General features: G+C 39.1%; 1 protein-coding gene across 1 annotated transcript; it reads right to left on the bottom strand.

Moving 5' to 3' along the window:
- Positions 1-2,335: 2,335 nt before the first annotated feature.
- Positions 2,336-19,744, bottom strand: LOC106928955 (guanine nucleotide-binding protein subunit alpha-13-like). The gene is made up of 5 exons (XM_015005572.2): positions 19,384-19,744; positions 13,833-14,059; positions 7,771-7,821; positions 5,469-5,669; positions 2,336-4,460 (listed from the first exon to the last, which is right to left on the bottom strand). The coding sequence occupies exons 1-5, from the start codon at positions 19,664-19,666 to the stop codon at positions 4,089-4,091; spliced, it is 1,134 nt and encodes a 377-aa protein (XP_014861058.1). The 5' UTR covers positions 19,667-19,744; the 3' UTR covers positions 2,336-4,088.
- Between the last annotated feature and the right edge of the window lie 460 nt (positions 19,745-20,204).

The raw sequence follows: 20,204 nt of genomic DNA, 5'->3' as shown, positions 1-20,204 counted from the left end.
GCCAGGCAGTCAAAGTCCTGTTTGGACACGAAGCTTCAACATTATCTTTGGTAGTGTTAGGGCGATTAACACTCACTGTTTCCGCCTTTGCGTAAATCCCCCAAACCTCGGAATACACAACGTCGTGCGTCTTTTCCAACGCATAACGTTAGAAAAGAGAGTGATGTCATCTTTTGTTTCGGTTATATCAGCAGGAGCGTTTCTGATCTCAGTTCCAGCAAAAACGAAACACTTTACTACCAATCAAACAGTTCTTCCCTTTTTATTAAAACTTAGAATTAAATCTAGTTATGGTTTTTTTTTTAAGAAAGAGAGAGGAAAAAAAGAAATAAGCTTACACTCTCAATTTAAGGGTTTTACAAATCAGCACATAAAATCATCTAGTCTCGGAGTTTAAGTTTAGATTATGTCTTGTGATTTGGAGTACTGCTTTATTTATTGTTATCCAAACACAATGAATCACTCTAGTTTGCAGTAAATGTTTACTGAGTAGTTTAATTTGCAACCATGTACATTTACTTCTCTTATCTATTTTCAATCAACCATTTTTCATCTTTGGCTTGTGATTATGATCGATTGGTTTGTTTTACTTGTTTCTTCTTTTCCATGCCCAGACAAAAGATGGCAGCCAGCGCTTAGAGCACATGGGCATAATCAGGCTTTATTTGCCTGAGGTCAGTTCAGTTTTGATAATCTGACCTCTTTCTATTTGCTCAGCATTACTTTATAAATATGCATTTTGAGTTACAAGATGTATGTTTACATTTATCATTATGCCAGATGAATCCACATGATCTGGCATAATGTGAATTTAGTTGATGATAAATAGCTCTTTGAAGTAATTGAGGCACAAATGTTCTACCTTGTATCAAAAGGCTGTAGAGTTAAATATGTCAGACAGCTGAGGACTACGGGAGAAAAATGATTTCAAACGCAGCGGCAAGCAGTATGACTGAAAAAGAAAGCAAACAAGGTGGTGGTGGTGCCATGGCAACCTAAATGTGGGCCTGCAAACCTCAATAAATGGGGACAACGCTGGAAAGAAGCGTGGGTCAAAATACCTCCAACACAACGTGAGAAGCTGATGAAATTGTAGTTGAGTACTTGTGCTGTAGCAGCTTTTAAAATACGAAGTGTACAGAAACTTTTCTTCCAGTCTGACAAATATTTACATCCTTATGTCTCTCTGTGCCGCTTAGATATTATCTTCATTCTCGCACAAAAGGTGATTCATTTTTGGAGCTTCATTTTGAGTATCATTTTCGTTAACTCGGAGTCAGAATCAGCTTTATTAGCCAAACCTGTGTTCACAAACAAGGAATTTGACTTCTGTTCCATCAGTCCTTCTTTTTAATAACTTTCTTTACTTGTGAATTTGTTTTTCCAACATCTCACATTTAAACATTTACCTTTGCCACATTTAGTTCATTTTGGATCCTCTAACATTGACTGTTTGAGAAAATCGCAGGGTTCGTAACGGAATGTGCATTTTTATTTGCAGAAAATACCTTTCGGGGAAGGTAAGAGAGTTTCGGGGAAAGTGAGAGAGTTAGTCTCACGAATCCCCAGGATATTCTCCCCATATTCTTGGAAATTATCGACATGTTTGCGGAGTTTTGAAACGTGCCCTTGCGATCCTTTTTCAACATTACCTTCCTTGAAGTAATGTTGAAAGCATGACCTTTATTTGCTTTATTTCACATGAAAGAAAGCAGCGCTTTATTTCCTGTTAAGTCTTTAACAAAAGTCTTTTTCTTAAATTTATTCACACCAGGGCATGTGAATAATGTGACTTCATGCTGTCAGACAGGTCCTATTTTAAATCATTACTTTACTATGCAGGTCAGGCAGTCATCAGACCAAGGTGTGGTTACAAAAATAAAATCCAACCTTAAAAATACATGATTAAGCACAGCTAATTCACTATCTAACGGTGATTGGTACTTTTGTTGATTTGGGTGTGCAAACCTTCTTGATTGTTTCCCAAAGCAGCACAGAATACTAGGAGCCGGCGTATCTGGGAGAGGAGTCATCATGATGGCTGAATAGCCAATCAGATGAAAAAAGTCACGGCATGTTTGACAACCCAAAAACAAACATGGATTTTTTTTTTCCTCCCTAAAACTACATTCCTTAGATTAGAGTGAGACCAAAAATGTCAAACCCACCTCGTAGATGAAACCATCTGCTGATACAGACATTTTTACATTTACGATTATAAATCCTTGAATGCAGCAGAAGCTCACATTGTATCTGAAATGTCAAATCTTTCACCTCTATAGCAAGAAAAAATGATGCTCAACAGTCAGGAAAAAAAAAAAAAAAACGGTTATCGTTATCAGTATCATTAGAAAAAGTTTATTTTATTGATAGGGTTAGAGTAGCATGGGATTTGACATGATAAATTTGAAAAAATGTGATGTGGGGGGGGGGAGTTACAAAATAAAATCTACATCAAAAGGTCATTTTCATTGGTAAGATGCAGTGATTTGAAGAACATCCAGCATGGGAAAAAAATATGCATTTTCTACAACCATTTACATATAAGAAGATAAACTGGAATAATATTTACAGGAAAACAGATTACAGTATTTACAAAGCCAGGGATGGAAGGAAACCAAAGCTCTGCAGAGCTCTACTTATGAAGAAATAAAATAATGCAGAAAAATTGTGAAAATAAAGCGTAGAAGTATTTGGCAAAAGACACTTGAGTGCCTCTAAACTGTCCTCTAACAAAGATCAGCCGCCCCTACAGGTTACAGCTTTTCCCCCCTCTGCCAGATTTCAGCAATAATCACAATGCATTTTCAAGGGAAGTCCAAAGCAGCACAAGTTTGTGTGCAAAGAAAAACAACAAAAAAGGGAAATGTTCAATGCTTTTTTTTTTTCTCTTTTTCCATAAACACGCTTAGAGTCACAACTCAGTGCCAATAACGAAGTTTTCACAGGCCGGTTACAGTTTATTCAAAACAATCAAGAGCAAATCCCTGTACAATTATTAACACACATTCATGATTAAGGCAAAACAAAGGGGAGGTGGGCCTTGTGAAGGTAATTTTATAAGGCATCTATAATCAGTAATAAAATCAAAAGAGGCGGAAGGACGAATTGGGGGAAGGATGCAGTCCTAAAAACACCAACTAGCTAACGGCGTGGAGGCCTGTTCCCACCGCCAAACATCGAGCTTCACACATCAGTATCAACACGGGATCCGATTCAACCCTGAGGAAAGAGCGGACTTTATGTTAACTTACTGGAACCAAACGGTCCGACGAAGGTAACCGTTTTACCCTCTCGACATCCCAAAAATAATAATAATAACAACAAAAAATTAAATTCTAAGGCAACACCCATGTGGTCATGGATGAAAAAGGTTCAGTCTTGTGATTGCGTGACTTCTATAAATGACGTGTCAGTGCTGGAGACAGATCAGATGTGTTAACTCTGAACGCTCAGGTCAATAAGAAGTTAGGTTCGCCCTCAGCATCACCGCAGGGCGAGGAAATATTAAAAGTCAGTGCTTAGGCATGAACTGAATCCAATCAACTTTCTCTATGCGTCGCTTGACCATGTCTCCACAGTCGCTCGGTTTGCGTTACCAGAGTAGATGTTATTCACCAGTTTGGTTTTAAGTGAGGCCGGCTTCCACAGGTGCCAGCACTGGCATCCTAAGGGTTAAAAATAAGAAAAAAAAAATAACCAAGTGAATGAGGTGGAGCTCAGGGAGGAGGACAAAGCAGCAGCAGGGATCAGATACCATCCAGAAACCCAGTGCGGTTTCTTGCTTATACCTTTAATACCACAGTTTGCCTAAATACCCTATCCAATGATTGGATCCTGAGCTAACAACAGGATGAACACTTCCAAAAGGAGTAAAAACTACTGAAAATTAAAAAAAAACAAAACAAAAAAAAACAAAAAAAAACAGAAAGTCTAAAGACTGCAAACATCAATTTATGATCTCTGGAGTCCTCATCAGGAAGCGAGAGGTGGTCCGTCCCCATTCACGTCCTCTTACGTTCACAGGCTGCGGGGCGTGGCAGTGGAAAAGGGGGTGTTTGGGTGTGTGAATGTGTGTGTGTGTGGGGTCATTGGAGCATGAGCTGCTTGAGGTTGTCGTGGAGGATGGTGTCCTTGACGTCCCGGAACACCAGCCTGATGTTCTCCGTGTTGATGGCCGTGGTGAAGTGGTGATACAGGGGCTTCTGCGTGGCGTCGCGCCTCTTGGCCCGGAAGCACTCCACCATGAAGGCCTGCACGTCCGACAGGTTGTGCTCCGTCCCGGCGTACTCGGGAAAGTAGTCTTTGAGTGGGACGAGCTTCACCTTCTCCTCCAGCAGGTCCGTCTTGTTCAGGAAGAGGATGATGGAGACGTTGACAAAGACGCGGTTGTTGACGATGGTCTCGAAGATGTTGAGCGACTCTCGCAGCCGGTTGGTCTGGCGGTCCTCCATCAGCACCTGGAAGATGTTGATGGGCAATTGAGGTACTACTGCTAAAACTACTGTTAGCGCCAACACTTAAGGTAGAACTAGAGAGAGTGAATACATTTTCTGAAACATGCAGAGTTGCATTTCTCTTCAGTACATGTTTTAAGGGGGATTTCTAGCACAGTTAGGTGCTAGAAATTGCATTCGGTGCTTCCATTGTATGTTTACAAAGGGCCGATTGTGCCAGAATGTACGTTGTACATGCTAAACTCATCTTAAAAAATAATTGAAACCAGGATTTCACGATTGTTTTTGTGATTTTGATTTAGTGGTGCCAATTTAGAAATATTTGCAAGAAATTTTGCAGTATTTGTATGACAGTCAATGTGACTCGAAAAGCCAGATTGTGCATAAAAACATCATATAATCATCCTGTCGTTAGCTGGTTCATTGTCCACATTTCTACCAACACCTGAGCATTACTGTTTTTACAGGTATTGTGGTTGGCTGTTTAGCAGGTGGCAAAAGGAGAAAATATGTTAATTTTGTGCAATTATACCAAAAGATTTCTAATAATTATTACTTCCACACTGTAAATATGATTATTGCCATGTACCCTGCTGGAATCTTATTATGTTTTCCTAACGATAGAAACCTGAATTAGAGTTTCTGCAAGAGTTTGTTTTTATGCAATGCTTTTTAACAAACCCGAGTCATTAAAAGAGCAATTGGATTGATACTGAGATTGAATTTCATGCAGGCGTACTTTTTAGTATTTGACTGAAGGGACTGAAGTCAAACTTAAGCTAAGGTTTCAGATTTGTATTTGTTAAAATGTTAGAAAAGCAATATTCCTCTCATTTCGTGATTACCGTTTTGTGTTTGTCTATCACACAAAATCCTGTTGAAACGCACTGAAATTAATGGTTGCAACCTGACAAAACGTGACTAAAACTTTACCAAACGTCATGAAAACAAACAGATTCCTGCTCCGTCTCGTCGGCCGATCACAGAAACGATAGCCTCTTTTCTCTTTACCTGATCGTATTCAGAGGAAGAGACGAGAAAGAGAATGGAGGTGACGGAGTCGAAGCACTCGAACCAGCGTCTCCGCTCCGACCGCTGGCCCCCGACGTCCACCATCTTAAAGGGAACGTTCTTGATCTCAAAGTCATACTCGTGGATGCCCTTGGTGGGCTTGCGGGCCAGGAGGATGTCCTGTTGACTGGGAAGATAGTCCTGCAGAAACAAAACCACAGATATGTGTCAAACATTATATATTCAGAGTTGAATTTCTGCACGAGATGCTGCATTTGCAAGAAAGACAACAAGGAAAACATCCCGGATGCCAATCTTCTCATCAATCCTAGAATCCTAACATCCAAGTTTTTACTGCAAACAAGATTTCAGATAATCTTTCATCATACAACCCAAGACTGGGGCTGAGGTTCCTGGTAATTCTCTCTCCTGGGTTTTAGCAATGCTTTGTCCAAACCAGACACCAATTCAATGCTGCAGATCAGGCAGAGAAAGTTAATAAAAGAAGGTGGATTTAATGATTTGGATATCTGATGTGAATAAAAACGGTCATAAATTCCGCAAACAGCAAAGTCCCATTTTAAGGATGGAAATAACTATTAATAATCTAAAAATATTTGTCTCAGCTACAAACCGAGTCTCAAACACAGCAGAATATTAGCTAAGCCACTTAAAAATAATCTTGAAGAGGAACAGAAAATATATATGCGGCTCTGACGTGAAGATTACCTCAGAGGCTTAGATTTAATGTTCATTTATGTCTTGGATACAAGAATAAACTGCAGTGATTTTATTGTAGATGTGCCCTAATCTACAAAGGGTAAAAATTATACATGCAGACTAAGGGTGTAACGCTACACAAAAATCACAGTTTGGCAAGTACTTGAGTTTTAAAGTCATGGTTTGCTAAGCTTCAAACAAACATACATAAAATTGTTAATTTTTTAAATTTTTTTTGTTTACTTCGGCCTGCAGTAAAAATGATGTTTTTAATTTAGCAAATAAGTCAGATTTTATGATCTAAACAAAAGTGGATAGAACTGACTGGAGGTTTTGTTGGATTTCTATAATGAACAAAGAAGTAAAAGCAAGAATACATTATAAAATAGTATAACCACTTAAAACTGTCAAGGTTAATGTGTAGAACTTTTTTATGAGACCGTTCCCTTTATTAGAGTAAAACATGTTGAAACTCTTTGGAGAAGCTTTGCTATTTTGACAACCCCGTTTACCAGCTGTACCTGAAGGCAGCATGCGCAGCTGTTGGGAAAATCCCCCCATCAACAGGATTTTATATAATATATAGAGTTTGGGTGCCACTGGGAGCCATTTGGAGGTCGGATGATTTTTTATTTTTTGCTAGTATCTGTGATGTTAAACGCTAGAATTAAAAGTGGCTTTGTATGAGTAATTAAGTTTTTATTTGTAAAGGAATGTATCCTACCTCTTCAACTTCGCACTCATGTATTATTTGCAGTGTCACAATAACTATTAACAATTTTGCTGGATGATAACTTGTGCCAACAATTACAAAACAGATTTTTCTACGCATTACCAAATCTATTGGTAATTATTGCTTGAAATGTTACAATTTTCAAGTAACTTATTGATGACGGCATAATAATGCAAGTTGGCTCCATTGAAAACCAATAAATTGTAATTTTGTAAAGAACACTTTACACTGAAACTGGAAGATATTTTTAATTTGCAAACCAAAAACAGTAAAATAAAAACAAAACAACCTGGAGCCAAAAAATAAAAGCATATATTATGTCCGTGTAAATAAAACTTCCCTCAAGTATTAATCAAAATGGAAACCCATTTTTATTTATCATGTGATTAATTGATTAATTGATGCGACAGGCTTACTATTTAGTATCAGTCCTTTAGGTTTGGCTGTAGTGAGATAAAAAGTGTAAAGGTTTTGCAAGGCAGAGTGTGGGAACGATATCCGCTTTTTATGGTGTGTAACGGAACGGCTTAAAAATGTAATTCATGAAAGATGGAATTTGGTACAGTGACAATAGAAGACCTATAATGTTTCATACAAACATATATTTATAAATAATGCAAAATGCCTCAACTCCATGGGTAGAACTTTCCCATTAAAAGAGCAGTTGTGTCAGCTGCAAAGGCGGTTAGGCAACTTCATTTTCATTAGAATAAAACGGAGCATCAAGACCTGCAAACAAACACGCCTGCAGCTTTTCAGTTAACCTCCTGCTGTCTGGACCTGTTGCTTTATTAACTATAACATGTACATGTCTGATCATAAAAGTAAATGCAGGCAGGAAGAACTTACCGGCTGGGAGATCTTCTCCAGATTATCCAAGAAATACTTCACCGACTCGCCCTGCAACGAGAGAGAGGAGGGACTTCTGTTACTTTCACACCATTCAGGACGTTTCAGACCGTTCCATTTGTCAACGAACATGGTCTGGATGTATTAATACATTCATCAGAAGTCAGTTGTGGAGTGGAGGCGCCATGAGAGATCCCTCCCTTCATCTGCCACACACACAGGCTCATGCACACACAGGAAATCTGCTTGTTTTTTTTCTCTGTAAGCTGCATGTCTGCCTCAGAGTCGAGCTGAAGCAGGATGCAAATGATCGGGTGCTGAAGCAGACACGTGTTCGCAAGTGTGTCTTTGATGTGCAGAGGAGTGCGGCCGGGGTTCTCTGTATGTAGGAGAAGGTTTGGTTATTTTCTCTTTTCCTCTTGAGTCACTTCTGACGCTGCTTTTGTGCAGTTAGTGCAAGTTCAGACACGGAGCTGCCAGGACCAAGGAGCATTCCTTTATCCGAGCGTATAGGGGAGTGTGTTTGTGTGCGCGGATGAGTATAATAATGGATCCGTGACGGAAGATTTTGGCAAGAATTCTCCGAAAAGCAACTTCGAAATATCATTCGGAGTTTCCCTGGGACCCGTCCACCTCGACCCCACCTTAAAACTGAGATGTTTAGCATGCTATTTGCATAAAATGCAGCATGAAAGGAAACTGTCATTGTAAAATTCAAATTGGGTCTGATGTAGTGACTGGGTAGTACTCGTGTGGGTTGACAATGTGTGGCAATCATTTCTACCCCGACAACCCCCCGCCCCCACCCTCGTCACTACAAGTCTCTGTCCTAACCTTTTGATCTTTGAGAAGAAAAAAAAAAACTAGCCTGACCTGAAAAACCTGTGAGTGTACGGATGTGTGTGTGCACAGGTAGAATTACACAAGGGAGGAGCAGGATGGTCTGCTACGACAAGAGAACCAGAAAGAAGGCAAAGAAAAGAAGCTAACCTTCCTCCACGCGAAGCCAAATTAAAATTTTGGCTTTGGGTGGGTGAAGAAGCTCAAATCTGACAGGGATCGGTGGTTTTGAAATCGTCAAAAAAATCAGTTTTGACAAAAAACAGGAAGGGAAACCAGAGGAGCAATAACTCCGAAGTTCAATATGAGTCATCATGGCGCCTGTAGCTAAAGCACGGCTGCTGAAAAAGCAAAACTGAAACACAATAAGCAGCAAAGTCAGCTTTGTGGTATATTATTGATCTAATTAAGTCTTCTCCCCCAACTTCCTAAGCACAATTGTTCAGAACCTGTCATGCGGAAAACAACGTAGACAACGGTGGTTTTATGTTGATTATTTCAAACTAGCCGTAGGGGCAAGAGCGGTTTGAAATGCAAATACTAAAACAGTACAAAACAGGGAGCCCTCCTGGTGGGAGAACAAGCTGATCCTCACAGATCAATGACAACGACATATTCAGGTTTCAGAAGAATCCACTTGGATTCTCCATTGGAAAAGGCTGGAAAGGGAAAGTGGAGATGTCAGGTATGAGTACAGACGAATGGATTAAATCCAAATATGTTCTGGAATACCAAAGAAAATACAAAAATACTTTTTAAGCTGTGCAACTAATCACCACAATATATGTACATTTTGTATTATTATACCTTGGCCTATTCTGCGTTGTAAGTCTGCGCTTATTGTATGATAACCCTTTTGAAAGAGTTTCAAATGGGCTACTGTCGTTTATTATTATTATTTGACACAATAATTATATATCTTATGTTATTTATCCACATAACTACTTCCACAATGAAGCATGTTGTCATCAGCAGTGCTCATGGTGACTCAGCTGACCGGAAAAAGGAACGTGATTTTTAGTTTACAGTAGAGTTGATCACTGATCAGGAAAATCAGACGATTCCAGTCGTGGGCAAATCTATTGGTGCGTTTTCCTCTAGCTTGCCTTGGGAACGCTCAAAACTTTTAGTTCAATTCTTGTCCCCTGCTGGCATCGCGATATGGCACATTCGGTCACATCAAACCAGTCGACAGAAAGGAGCCAGAAAAGTGAAGTTCAGCACCGGATGGAAACCCAGGAATATTATGCTTTGGTCAACTTTCTTACACTTTAAACCCAATTCATTTACCAACACTTCTTACAGTTATTGTCTTCTCAACAAACCAGAACAAGAATATTTCCCAACGAGCATCTCACAAACAATCTGTGGTTGATTAATAGCATTGAACTGTAACTCGGTGTGGAAGTCCAGCTGTAATATGGCAAACCACAGTTTCCTGGAGAGGACGGTGGCGGGAGCTGAAAGGTGTCTCTAGTCTCCACCATCCTCACCTTCAGGTTCAGTTTTAGAGCTGCTGCTGGAAAAGGGCTATAAGCATCACCAGATTCCTCCCACCCTCTCTGTGAACTTTCTGAACTGCTGCCAACGGGCAAACGGTACCGCAACATTAAAAGCAGAACCACCAGACTACTACGCAGCTTCCTGCTTCGAGCTGTTAAAAAGCTGAACTGCTCTTAAGGTCCTGCGCCCATTTTCTCTGATTGATCTCTCTGGTGCTTCGATTCAGTGTGCTTTATCGATTGAACATTTGATCTGCCCAACAATTTTACATTTTGCCACAATTTGCTATACTATAAAAAGAAATAATAATAATTTCATTTGCGATTGAACTAAATCTGAGGTTTTGTGTTCTGCCACAAATGGTCAAGTGATTTTAGGAATTTATATCAATAGAAAGGTATATAAACACATTTTCCCTCCTGATGTCCTAACGTATTTTCTTGAACCCCAACATCTTTGTCTCCAAGACCCATTTTGGGTGAAAACAATAAAGGTTTATCCCTGAAGCCAAATACTTCTAATAAGAAAATCAAAAGTATAAAATGATGCATTCAAGGAGTGATTTGCAATTTATTCTGATACTATAAACTCTAACTCTAGCACTTAAAATCCACATATGGACCAGAGGAAAGAACCACTTTGGGCTATTAAGGTGGGCAACTGCTGAAAACGTGGTGAGCTCCATGTTTACAAATGAGTCAGATTTGTAAATCTGACTCATTTGCGTTCATCTGCTTAATTTACAACGGAAACACAAAAAGCCCAAAGCTTTAACATGGTTTAAAAGTCAGATGAGCTCACCGTCTCTCATCTTAATGTTACGTTGTTTTAACTGTACATGCTTCGCTTGGATAGACCGGAGTCACAAAGTGCACATTGTAACATTTAATGTTGATTTTCATTGAACTTATACAACATTTCCAGTGGGTTGAATGGGCTGAATCAATGAAACTGCAGGGACTATGCAGTCTAAATGTGCCTACATATAGAGCGATGGGCGAGAGAGGTTTAGGTGAGGAAAGAGTCTTGTTGGAGACATGTTGAGTATTGCAGACATTGTGAAAACAAAGTACAATAGAACCCTGGTATTCACATGGGGTTTCACGTAAAATTATGCTGAAATGCATGTATATTTAAAAACCCAGCTAAACATGGGTATAGCTGCAAATTTTAGCAGTTCAAACACCAAATATGCTTTTCTGCACATCAAGTAGAAACCATCTTCAACTAATATACAGAAGCTAATATCTACAGTTTTTCTTATTTCTGTTCTTGGGTGTAGAGCGAAAAATAAATAGCCCTCTTGTACTAGCTGGTTTGCAAATGCCAGTCAATAGCGTGGGAACAAGAAGCATGTAGAGAGCACGCTGCAGCACGTTTCACGCATCTACCACGGTGCGATTTGAACCGTTTTGAGTGTTTGACGACGTCAAAAGCGTCCAACAAATAGGCCGACAACGGAAAACAACCGCTATAGCGATTTTTACGCATCTGACGCGCCTCATGGACTTTGAATGTAAACCAGAAGCGCAAAACGCTAGGTGTAGAGCAAAATGTCAAGCGTCTGCACTTAAAGTGCACACGTGTCGAACTTGAAGCATCTGACGCGTTTTTGACGCACGTAACGCGTTTGATGTGAACGCACCATAAGACTAAAAGTAGGAAAATTCTTAGAATTTCTGTAATTCTGAGATTTTTTTTTAAATTTTACTTCTTCAGGTAGAAGTTATTCAAACCTACACAACAGGGTAAACCGCACATCACTAAAGATGGGAAACTCTGCCATCTCCTCACTTAGTCCTGAGAGTCCTTGGCAGGAAATTTTAGTCCAAGATGGGAGCGCTCTGAGAAGACTCGGAGAATCTTTGAGAACACACACCCTGGTGTTTATCAAGTCATTCAGCCAGTGCGTTGTAGATTTGTTGCTGTGTTTGCGATAACTGAGCATCAACAATTAGCCAGATAGTTGTCAGTTTCACTCCAGAATACGTTTTTAAGGTGAAGTTTAGGGAAATCTTAACGTCTCGTGACTGTGAAACAAGCTCAAACCATTGCCCCTCCACTATTGTGCTCAACACTTGTGCTTAAATGCTCCTCCTAACATGGTGCTGCACATTATGTTCAAACATATCTACTTTGGTTGCATTGTGCAGCCATTGTCGTTTTAGTATGTAGTGTTCTTCTCCCCTTAAACCTCTCTAAGCTAAAGGAGGCCTTTGGCCTATTTTATCTTTTCTTTTAGTTTCTCTGATTATTCATCAGGGAATTCACTGGGATGTCCAATCCTCAGAAGATTGGCGCGCACTTTAAAAGCGTCCACATTCAACTCTGATGCAAGATGGACTTCAAAAAGCTGGAAGGTCACCTTTTTAACGAGTTCAAAATTGCTCCAGAGAGCAAAAATGACAATTGATTTAATCAACTTAAAGCAGCAGCACCAGGGTGCTACTTTCGCCCAGATCCGACGGAAGCAGTAAATGATTAGATTTCCCTCACACCTCTGCTACTTTTACTTTATCTAATAATTACATTTTTGTATATTTGTGGTTAAAACTAAATCAATTTAGAAGCAAAAGAGGATGTAGTCTTCCGCTGTGATTGCATAAATATATATGAAGAGATGCATTAAAATGTGGCTGTATTGTAACTTTAAGAGTTTTGAAAGTCGGTTTTACCCTTCACCACATTTAAGGACATCACCTCCCATTATATATAAAAAAAGAAAAGACTGTGAGAAATTTTTCAATACTAATGAGCTGAAATGAGGAGTTTTGAGCCCTGAACACGTGTTGTGCAGGTGTGTCCTTGTGCTTATGTTGCGTGAGGCGTGTGACACTCTTAGTGTTTGTGTGTAAATAATGCAGAATAGGAGAGTTTGGACTCTGTTGGTAAGCATAAAGCCGTTTAAAACTGCAGAGCAGATCAACATTCCTGCTCTGATCAACACTTATTCCCCCTCCTGCCTGCAAGAAAAAAAAAAACAAAAAAAAAACAAGAAAACAATTCCCTCCAGAGCTAAATCCCACTGAGAACACTCCAGACTTGTGCAACTCACAACTTTTGGCTCATTACTGAAAGCAACTTGGAGAAGTGCGTCTCTCGCTCTGTCCTCGGTGGGGGGCCTCTTCTTTGACTCAAACATTTGTCACATGACATCTCATGAAATCACACACAGACAGGCAGAAAAATGAGGAATTTTTAGACGTGCAGCAGATTGTAAAAGTCCCGCCACACAAAAACAGCGAGAGATCCCACTAGTCGGCGAGACACGTGAGCAGAGCCTCAACCACAGCTGCCACTCTGTGGGAAACGTCACAGTTTCAAAATGTGCTTGAGATATAAGGAGCAGGGAGAGGTGTAAACAGGAAGCTGACTAAATCACATGTCTGACCGCCTAACAGAAGGCAGAATATACTAAAACTAAGCTCGAGATGCAGTGGCAGGAAAGGGGGATAAATTCTAAATCTGGTTCACTTTCTCTTTTTAACTGCCATTTTCTATATGCCTTCATTTCTCTAACAGAGAGAGAGGAAAAGAGAGAGAGAGAGAGAGAGAAAAGTCAAACTATAACCACCTGAAAACCCGTTTCAGATTAGCTGATAGAAGACGGTGCTCTGCAGCAATACTGAACAGTTATCAGCGCCAGCCGCCGGAACAAAGAAAAAAAAACAAACAAAAAAACAGCACCGTTATCTCCATTTCAGTCGAGTCAAACCTACCAGCTGAAACTCCCTGCGCCGGTCGTATGCGTTCTGAATGCCCGTGTCCGCCCACAGCGCTTTGAGTGCCTTGGCGTACTGCAGGAACACCAGCATCTCCAGCTGCCCGTTTGCCATCTTGGCCGACCGGGTGTCGAAGGCCATCACCCGGTCGCCGTGCTGCTGGTTGTTCTCGTCGCCCCATGGGATGTGCAGCTTCTCCCGCGCGTCCACCAGCACACGCATACCTGGATGGGGGAGGGAGGAACGGGCAAATCAGGACCAGCGAGCACAGAGCCAAAACATTTACTATTACTAATATTATCGCCGTGATAATAATAGGGGTGCACAAATTGCAGCTTTCTGGGCCGATCACCAATCAAACGATCTTTAAAAGGCGTATCCCGCCGATTCCGATTTTGGCTGATGCAGATGTTTTTGTCCCAAAACTCACTAAATACAGTTTCTAAGTTGGCAACAGTGGGGAGACTATTGTTAACCGCACACATGCAGACGTGACCTGGTGGGTGGGTCTGTCAGTCAGCTCTCTCTCTCTCTCAGTCTCTCACACAGCAGAGCAAAGAGAACAGTGGCTTATTTTCAGAACTTTGCAGAGTTAGATAGGATCAGTGGATAAGATAGGTTACACATGCAAGAATCAATGACTCGTCAATAATAAAAGGAATGGGGCCGATTTATCATCGCACCCATATTAATAAAATATTATTTTATTCGTGAGATGATGAAAGTATTCAACATCATCCTTACAGACCATCGAATCACTACAGGTGTTAAGTATTGTTAGATATCAAGCTGTTTTATACTATAATATTCTGCTATTATGATTAGTTATAGAGAATATTATATAGCAAAGCAAGCACAAAATACAAAATGTATTTTGATGCCATTAAATCAGATCCACCAAGCAATTGGACACCAGCTATTCCTTTATTGACCTCATCAGTAATCAACAAGTTAACAATGAAATTCATGTCCTTTTCACAGCTTATTGAAAGCTAACAGGTTAGGGAAACACACTTTGCATAAGAATATTTGATTCTTACATGTTCTGCATGACATCTATGTGTTAATCTTTAGAACAAAATATAAAACATAACTGATTAAAATTAAAGTAGGCAGAAAAACCTGAAATTATTTTGTATTTGCAGAAAGTTTGTACACCTTTATCATTTTTACTAAAATATTCTCTTATTTTAAAGATTTAACAATGATCAACAGAGGTGATCAGGAGGTTTTTTTTGGGGCACGTCCAACTGGGAGGAGGCCCTGAGGCAAACTAGGAACACCCTTTAAGAACTTTATATCATTCGAGGCGTGTTGCTGGGGAGAAGGATGTCTGGATTTCCCTGCTCGACCTATTAACCCGGCAATGCTATCTTAGTTAGCCAGAAGTCAATATAAAGTATAAATATACACAAGATTTGTTCATCTGACAAATGCCATCAATCTATTATCAAATGACAAAACAATTAAGTACTGATGTATAAGCTGCCAGATGCTGATGCTGGAGATGGTTTGAGCAAAAATACACAAGCAGTTTCAGAGACGAACCAATCAGGCTCTTCCTGAGTGATATAAATATTCTGAGGTCCGATACCCCTTTTGACCAACTCATATATTTTGTTCTGAGAATTATTGCAAGCGAAAAATGGGAAAAGATGTGATGAAAGTTCTTAGTTGAGGTGGTAGATTAGTAAAAAATGAAGAAATTGCACAAATATCGCCATTTATGTCCCTAACTGCAATCTGATTTTTATTTAACTCAAAAAAAAAAAACAAAAAAAAAAAAGAACTGTATCAAATTGATTGACCAATATGAAGATGCAAGATGCTCTTAATTTTGATTAATTTAATGTATTGGGGGAGGGGGGATGTAGTTTTTCCCCCTTTAACTTTGCATATCACTGATGAGAGACTTCTTTTCAAACAGGTGCCTCGTAATTTCATATCTTTGTAATTTTGGTCGTTTCATTCCATGGAATAAAATGACATTTTGAGACTCTTGGGCAAGCACTAATGTTGAGACTTGGGCTGTCATTTTAGAATATTTACTTTTAACATAAATTATTTGCAAGGTGATATTAATCAAATGCAATGTTCAGTCAATAAGCACCAAGAGTCCAAAAGATGCTGTTAAAGCGTCCTTAAGTTTGAAAACCAGTTGGATTCCACTATTCTGCTTCATAAGAAAGGGCAATCCCTGATGACAATAACTCAGGAACATGCGCTGCATTTCATTTATTACTTTAGTTGGAACTGGGATCTGGAAATGACGTCAAACTCACCTTAAGCTTGAAAACCAGTTGGATTTGTTAATTGATATGCAGTCATGGGGCTTAACTAGAGATGGTGCCAGTTCTTTACTAGTTCCATAAAAGAACCGGTTTAGTTTCCAACAAATAGGGAATCGTCTTGGAGCCAAGTCAATACGACACTTTTCCACATCACGTGAACGTTTGGTCCAAGTTTCTGAAAAGTTCACTAAAGGACGCAGTCTATAACCGTGTTCATATTAGATTCCACAAGAAACCAATAATCAAAGGTGAAAATAAATGCTGCTCACACTATGCTTTAAAAGCAAAGCAGACATATTGGATGTTGAAGCTCATGAGAGACTTACATTTTGATGTTTAGGGATAAGTTTGTTGACCTTTCATCCAACTTAAAAAGTAAAAATAGAATACTTGAGTTTAACTAATTGTATTATGCAACTAATTGTGTGTTTTATTTATTTTCCCCCCCCCTTTTTGGTTTTTACAGAGCAGCACATTTGTATTCATGGTAACACTTGTTAAAAACCAGTTTGAACCACTGAGCTACTCTCCTTATAGTCTTGACAGGAAGTGGGGTTAGATGACCCAAATAATAAGAATATATATGTATATATATATACACACACACCAGCAGGCGATTGTTTAATGTTATTTTGGTTTGATCAGTTATAAACTGCTAACTAGTCCAGATGGAGAATAGCGGATCAAACTTTAAACAACAAAAAAGAAAATCCTTATACTCTTAATCAAATTGTGTGATATTTGAGCTTTCTTTTAGTTCTTTTTATTCCTTCTCTTTGGCTTTTGACTAAGATGAGATGTTGCCTTTGATGTTTTAATTGTTGTTTTGTTTTCATGCCCATTTTATTCGTTTTAATGCACATCACTTTGGCCAACGATGTTTTAAAGTGCCTTGTTAATAAAATTGTATTGGATTTTTATAGTTAACTTTATAATTAATTTAACATATGAAACAACCAGGAGAAAAAAAATGGTGTCATTGCAATGGGTAAGTCCATGAGTAAGAACTGGTTTGTTTATGGGTATGAAACCAAAGTAGGGTGGAACAAAATGGGGCGAACTGACTCTGAGGCCAGGTAGAGTCCCAGCTCATAATAAGTCACCAGAACATGCAAGCTGGAAAGTCACTCAAATAATTTCCACCATGAAGTCTGAAGTCAAGAAATGTACAGTGCAAGTCCAAGGTCAATTTGTAATGGGAATATGTAAAGATGAACATTTAAAAAGGCCCTTGAGTAAACATGCTAAACTACTTTCCACTATTCTGGGTCAATTTACTCCTTTGCCATTTCATACCCACAAGTTGCAGTTTCATCTCTTTCTACTTTCGTTTCATTCTCAAGCCATTGCTCTATTGTGTAGTGGTGCCCAACTCCTTTTGTTAATAGACACTGCCCTGCAAATATTAGATGCATCCTTTCTCACCTGACTCAAATGGCTGAACTTCCTCCTCAGCGCATCATGCAGCTCTGCAGAGGCCTGGTAAGGAGGCGTTCATTTGATTCAGGTGTGCTGGAGAGGGCATGAATCTAAATGTTGCAGGATGTTTGTTCTCAAGGACTGAACTTGGTCACATCTGATTTGAACTAGTATGGAAACGTAAGCATACGTTATTTTCTAAAGACTTAATACTCCACCCTATTTCCATTGACTGTAATCCTTATCCCCATTTAAACCAGTTCATTCTTACCGATTTCCAGTTTTTGTTGAGGCTTGTTCTGCCCATTCTCATTTTGAACTATTCCTGTTTTGTTTGTTTTTTTCTTGAAAACTTTAATATATGAAGAAAAAAATGTGCTCTGTAGGCCCTTTGATTAATTAGTTGTGTTAAATTCAACTGAAAACTAATTGCAATCATTTCTCCATCAAGGATATGTCCAGATGCTATCAGATGGAGTTTTTAATGATACAAATGGAGTTCTGTAATTTGATAAAAACAAAACAAAAAATATCAAACAAGAATTGCAAAAATTATTTTTTGTCTATATTTAACTACATAATCACCGATCAAAGTTGATCAAGAGAAAATAGTGTGAGTCCAATCTCTACCCATTGACTGGTTTCTTCTCCTGAATAGCATGATTATGCTACATAATGCAATGGGGTAATGACATACAAACTGGCAGTTACTGAACTGCAAGTAGGTTTTTACAATTTTAATCAATAATTTTAGCGAGACATTGCAGATTGAAAATTATTTTTGTAAGTCTTAAATATATCAAAAAAAATTGAGATTTTGATACTAGATAGTTTCTACAAGAGTCAATGCAAATAAAGTTTTACCAAAGATGCACAGAATCAAGGTTTTCCTGATTGATGCCAATTTCTGTTTTGAATAATCAACTGTTTCAATATTTAAGGATTGCGAATTTAAAAACAGAAAAAGTAAACTAAACAATAAGTTCACAGGGAATTATCACTCATTCATTACTCATTGTAAGACATGAACAGTTGAAAGCAATCAGATTTTTTTTAAATCTCAAACATGAATAAACATAATTTGAAATCCAAGTTTGAAGTAAAACTAATAGAAATATTAAACTCAATAAATGATTAGTTGGTTTAAACTAACTATGCAACAATCAGGCTTTTCTTGACCAATACAATTTTAAAATAAAAATAAAAAACCCCATGGTATAACTCTAAAGTTGACCTAACAAGTCCTCATAATAATACATTAACACCTCCAAGATTGAAAGCATCAATTGGGGCAATTTTTTTTTATTTAAAAATGATTGAAATTTTAGGGGAAGATGATATTAGGTTATACATTTAATTCAGGAAATACAACAAAAAAATATACGTTTAATTAAATCACATAGAGAAATACTTATCTACATAATTACTAATGAGCAAGTCGTTTTTATTGGTGCTATTTGGGGAGTGGACACAAACAGGAACACCTTACAGAGATTAGTACACTGGTGGGTTATCCTCCATTGAGCAACAAAACGTGGCCGTGGCTATTTGAGCCTGCTAACTCGGTTACAGCCGTGTTAAATCGGATATTTAAACTTTATGTGCCGCAAAAAAGTGTTAGAAAGCCCCATCTGAACAGAAACCCGGCTCACTGGGTGTGCCGACAGCAGATGAAGACTGTTTATGTGTGTCCTCCGAGCAGCCCCAGCGCCGCTCAACAGATGTGGAAACTTTCCCATCCGTTTTAAACGCCTTTCTGGGCTTTTCTGTCCCAGGCGAGCGTCTCGCTTCCTCCCTCATAAAGTTACCAGTCGTAAAGCAATACAAAGTCAAGTTACCTTTGATAACATTGCCGTAGATCGTTCCTTTGAAATCCTCTCGGGCTTGCTGGTCGAAGTCCTGGCCGTGGATGATTCGCATTTGTTTGAGGAAAGTCGACTTGCCGCTCTCGCCAGCGCCCAGCAGCAGGATCTTCACCAGCCGCTTCACGTACGTTTTCTCCCGGGACAGATTTTTGTCGATCTCCTTGGACTTTCGGATCTGCTCCGCCTCGCCGGCGTTAAGCAGGCAGGGGGGCAAACAAACTTTTAACATAGACCTGGACGGCAGGAAATCCGCCATGTTCGCACTAACTTCATCGATGCTAATTTGATGCGCGTTCTCGCGAGGCGCGAGCACAGGACCAAGCCCCTTCCCTAAACTCAGGAAGTAACCGCTCCTGCTATCAATCTGAGAGCGCGCTCGGTTATGACAACAGGAAACCGCAGCTTCACATTTAAAACGACTGGTCGTATTTTCAAAATATCTATAAAAAACTATAGGAACACTCTATAAATAATTCAATGGTGAGAATAATCAGTAAACTTTCAATAAATCAATGTTTTTCAAATGATACAACACCACTCTCTGCTGGATTATGTTAGAAATTGCGGCTCATGGTTTCCGTGTAAAATAACGCATGATTCTGATTGGTTGATTCATTTTTCCTTTTACATCGGTGTGTTCAAGTGCTGTAGGCTTTCTGAGCACCAGCAATACTGTCTTTTGACGTCTTTGACCTCCCATGAGCATGTTGGTAAAACTGCAGTGTCGTTGACATATTGTGAGTGGCAGTTTTATTGACTTTATAATATTATATACAAACAAAGACACCTCTTTC

This window comes from Poecilia mexicana, unplaced genomic scaffold, assembly GCF_051168715.1.
Source record: "Poecilia mexicana isolate PSO_F unplaced genomic scaffold, ASM5116871v1 scaffold_19, whole genome shotgun sequence".
In the NCBI taxonomy this organism is placed as follows: Eukaryota; Metazoa; Chordata; class Actinopteri; order Cyprinodontiformes; family Poeciliidae; genus Poecilia; species Poecilia mexicana.
The sequence above is the reverse complement of the archived record's forward strand: the minus strand, read 5'-3'. Positions and strand labels throughout refer to the sequence as shown.